At 31.9% G+C, this 4,386-nt stretch overlaps 1 protein-coding gene across 1 annotated transcript in view; it reads left to right on the top strand.

The window, feature by feature from the left end:
• Positions 1 to 4,177, top strand: part of LOC111636034 — a 121,511-nt gene extending 117,334 nt beyond the window's left edge. The window contains exon 3 of the mRNA XM_023381189.1: positions 3,226 to 4,177. Within this exon, the coding sequence (XP_023236957.1) occupies positions 3,226 to 3,255 (30 nt within the window). The 3' untranslated portion in view covers positions 3,256 to 4,177. The remainder of the gene's footprint in view (positions 1 to 3,225) is intronic.
• The last annotated feature ends 209 nt before the right edge of the window (positions 4,178 to 4,386 follow it).

Below are 4,386 nucleotides of genomic sequence, written 5' to 3'. Positions count from 1 at the left end.
AATTATCCGGCAGATACAATAGTCTTCGTTAGGCGTAACATCGACGAAAATTCAACGCGAAGCGACACGCAACGGAGAAAAATTTCAACATGCGATAGGTTAATATATTTTTTCACACATAATTGGTTATCCGAAAAATCAATTTTTCGAACAACCCCAGTCCCCAATTGATTCGGATAATCGACGCTCTACTGTATTTTATAAAATATTACATTTTCTCTGTTTTAAGTAAAAGAATAATTTTTGATTGTTTTCAAAACATTTAAAATTTTATAACACTGCTTTAAGAACTTTAACTTCAGAGGAATAAAATGTAGATGTTGCATTAAGATATAAGCCAAATCAAAAAGAATTATTAACTAATACATGAATTATGTTGCTAACATATAATAAAATATGAATCAATGAATAAAAGAAAACATTATTATGAACAAAGATAGTAACCTTTATCTTAAAGCAAAGATTTAAAAAAGAAAAAATAATATATTTTAAATAGACATTTATTGAAAACTATTTTCTAAAGAATTATTTTAACATGAAGAATTATTTCATATAAATAATTTTACACACAATTTATTCACAAAATATTTTCGCTTAATTAACATTATGGAAAATATTTTTCTTGCTTATGCAGTATAATAAGCAAGAAAAATATAAAAGCTTGTGCTATTATATTTTTTTGAAATTTTAGCCAGTAGAAGTTTCAAAAGAAATAATAACTATAAACAGTGAAATCCCAATTGAACTAAAGAAACTAAGTACAAGAAAAAAGCTATCAGGGGCCATCCATATATTACATCATCATTACTTGGGGGAAGGGCAGTTCATGAAAATCACTACTTTACATGTATTTTCATAGATATTGTACTTTAGATGATTTAACAAAAGAACTACAAAATCTTTCGTTTGACATTAAAAGAGAATAGCATATTTGTGTTTAATGTCACATTCTTCCTCACAGCTGATAACATACTCATTTTGTCACAGGAGACAAGGTGAAGGAGCCAATTGAACTAATATTTTCCTTATTATATAAGGCATGTTTTTTAAGTAAGCATCGTTTTAAAATAGGATCGCTGCAGTGCTACGGTTGGTGTTCCGCGAATGTGCACTGAATACTTACATCTGTTAGCTAGCCACAGATGCAATTACAGAAGCATTTGTTTGTTTTACGTTTGTTTGTGTGTGTTTAAAATGCCTCAGACATTTGAAAATCCCACTGATTGAGAAGTATGCGCAATGATTCATTTTTTTAATGCAAAAGACATGAAAGCAGCTGACATTCATCGGCAAATTAGTGAGGTGTATGAAAAAAACATTGTGAGTGATGGAATAGTAAGAAAATTGGTTAGAGCATTTAAAGATAGCGGTACTAATGTCTATGACGAGGAGCGTAGTGGGCGACCGTCTGTTGTTACTGAAGACTTAGTGCAGAAAGTTATTGCAAAAGTTCGAGAAAACAGATGCTTTACGATTTTGTCATCCAAAACAAAAGGCATGGCAAGCTCAGTAAGGGGATTGTTTTGCTTCATGACAATGCCCATCCACATGTGGCTCAACGAACTTTAAATCTTATCACATCTTATGGCTGGGAACAACTTGATCACCCTACGTATAGCCCTGATCTAGCGACTAGTGACTACCACTTGAAAAAGGCATCTAGGCAGTCAGCGCTATGATGACAATGTCAAAACACCATGCTGCAGTGGTTGGCAAATCAGGCGGCAGGTATCTATGAGGATGGAATTCAGAAGTTAGTTGTACAATATGAAAAGTGCCTTCATATTGGAGGATATTACGTTGAAAAATAGATTAAAGTACAGACTTTCATGTAAGAATAAAATTATTTTAAAAAATGCAGTTGTGTTTTTTTAATATCAAAATGGTACTTACTTAAAAATGCCTTGTATATATTGCTCAACTATTCACAGAGCTAGTCTTTTTCAGACAGAGATCCAAGTACAAATGATTTTTACAGGGTAAGAAAAAATTGCTCAACAATAAAAAGCTTAATTAACATATTTTCACTAAAAAATTAACAAAATGAAAACTAAACAAAAATTACATTTTAGAAGACTCCTTATCTTTGTAAAATTTACATTTAATATTTCCAATATTGTATTTCAATTATATACCCATTTATCTCTAAGGAGCCAGAAGCTGTTTGGCTCTTCCTATAACAGTTTAAATGGGCCAGGTCCTCAAAGTAGAAGAATCAATTTGAAATGCTTTTCTGATTAATTTGGTGTTCAGGAAGTCTGCCGAAATTTCAGGGTTGATAACATACACTGTCAAGATGGTGGTGTGCCTATTATTTTTAATGTCCAATTGATGCTCGTGTAACCATTTTTGTGTTGAGTGCACGATAGAACCGATATAAAGTAAGTTTCTTTGGAATCTATTGTCCCTGATGGGAATGGAGTATATTCCTGGGACTCTGTTGAGATCTATTGCGTCTTTAGTGTTGCACAGCAGTCCGTTAAGAATGATAGGCGCATGTTCGTCTGGTTCAACCAACATTTGGACTCTCTATACAGGGAGACCAAGCTAGCCATGATCACACAAAGATCGCATACAGGAGGACTGGCACTATTTACAACCTGCTGTGCAATACTATAGATACGATAGATCTCAACAGAGCCCCAGGGGTATAGTCCATTCCCATGAAGGATGATAGATTCCAAAGAAACTTAGTTTGTATCAGTTCTACCATGCGCTCAAAACAAAAATGGTTACTCGAGCATCAATCGGACATTAAAAATAACAGGCACACCATCATCTTCATGGCATACGTTAGCGACCCTGAAATTCAGGCGGACTTCCCAAACACCAAATTAATCAGACAGGCATTTCAAATTGATCACATCTGCCACCTGGAGATCTATAAAGCCAATGTTGGGGGAACCTGTATCAACTTTAAAGACGGAGAGACGATTGTGCAGCATGGAGATACATATTTGAGGAATTTGAACGGGAACAAGCGGAGGGGTGAAACGTGATACCCGCAATATTTACAAGTCAGACAACATCGTTCTAACAGTCTAGGGGAGACAATGCTTAGTCAGCATCTGAAGAAGATCTCGGTGGAGGTCGAAAATGTTAGTGGATAATGTAACGAACACAACACTGATAAAGGTTTTTTGTGGACAGTTATTACTCCTCCAATACATTACATGTCACTATCCTCATATCAAAGTTCAATTTTAATTTCTTTATTTTTTACAGAATTGTATATTGGAGAAATACCATCTCTGAAAATGTGCAGCCCAAGCATATGTTTGCTTTGCCAGTGCCTAGAGCCATTTACTTTATAATAACTATAGACAACCCCTATCATTAGTGCAAAAATTATTTATCAATTGTCAACATGCATATTTTATATATATTATATACTTATTTGAAGAGAGTAAAAAACAATGCATATTGTATGTATTAATATAAACTAGTCTCACACTATGAGCACAACAGAACAATAATTAATAGTTCTATTTTAATAGACAAAAATGTTAAATCACAAATTGACAGATTTGGATATAAGTATTAGGTGATATTGAGAACATGTGAGATAAGTAAGATAGTTATTATTGCACACACAACCATCAGTAGTAACTTACATCTGCAACTATCTACCACAATTAGGGGTTAAGGATTAATCACATAACCTTCCTTGGATAAAAGCAAAGAAAACCTCAAAAGAAGATGCCAATCAAGAGACAATATGAAAATATTGTAGATCATAGTTTTACTGTTGTTTTTTATCAGGGATACTTAAAGTTTTTTATGTAATATTTTTAGATTTCTTTTTGTTACATTAGCAAATATTTTTAATCAATTCCTGGATAATATTGACTTATTCTCATCCAGGTATTCATAGCTGTTGGACACAATGAAATATAGCCATTTTCACTATTTGTGTTAAGATGTTGTATTGTGTATTTTAGTTTATTTTTGCTACTACTATTATTATTTTGTATTTTTTCTATTTTCAATGTGCAGAGTTCATTAGTGTGAAAAAATACTGTGTAGTTCTGAACAAAAACTTATAAATCAATATTGTTTTATACTACTGCAGTGAACTGGTTAAATTATTTGAATCCTACCACTGGACTTGTTCAAACTTGATATCTTACGTATATAATGTAAATGATATAAAAAATTGTATATATTAATATAGCAATTTAGAAATAGATAAAACTTCAAATTGATTATATGTATTTTATTAATAAAAAGTATTTGTGCTGATTATGATGATGCAATATATGAACATTCCTTTATTAATTTATAAAAACATTAAAAATTTTGTATTAAATGCTTTCTAAAAAGATTTCTGTTTCTAGAATGTTTTATAAATTGAAAACATTCTAGAAACACTATAAATTGGCAAAA

This window comes from Centruroides sculpturatus, unplaced genomic scaffold (genome assembly GCF_000671375.1).
Source record: "Centruroides sculpturatus isolate CEXI.00-Female unplaced genomic scaffold, Cexi_2.0 scaffold941, whole genome shotgun sequence".
Lineage (NCBI taxonomy): Eukaryota > Metazoa > Arthropoda > Arachnida > Scorpiones > Buthidae > Centruroides > Centruroides sculpturatus.
Note: the sequence above shows the minus strand (reverse complement) of the source record. Positions and strands in the feature narration are given on the sequence as shown.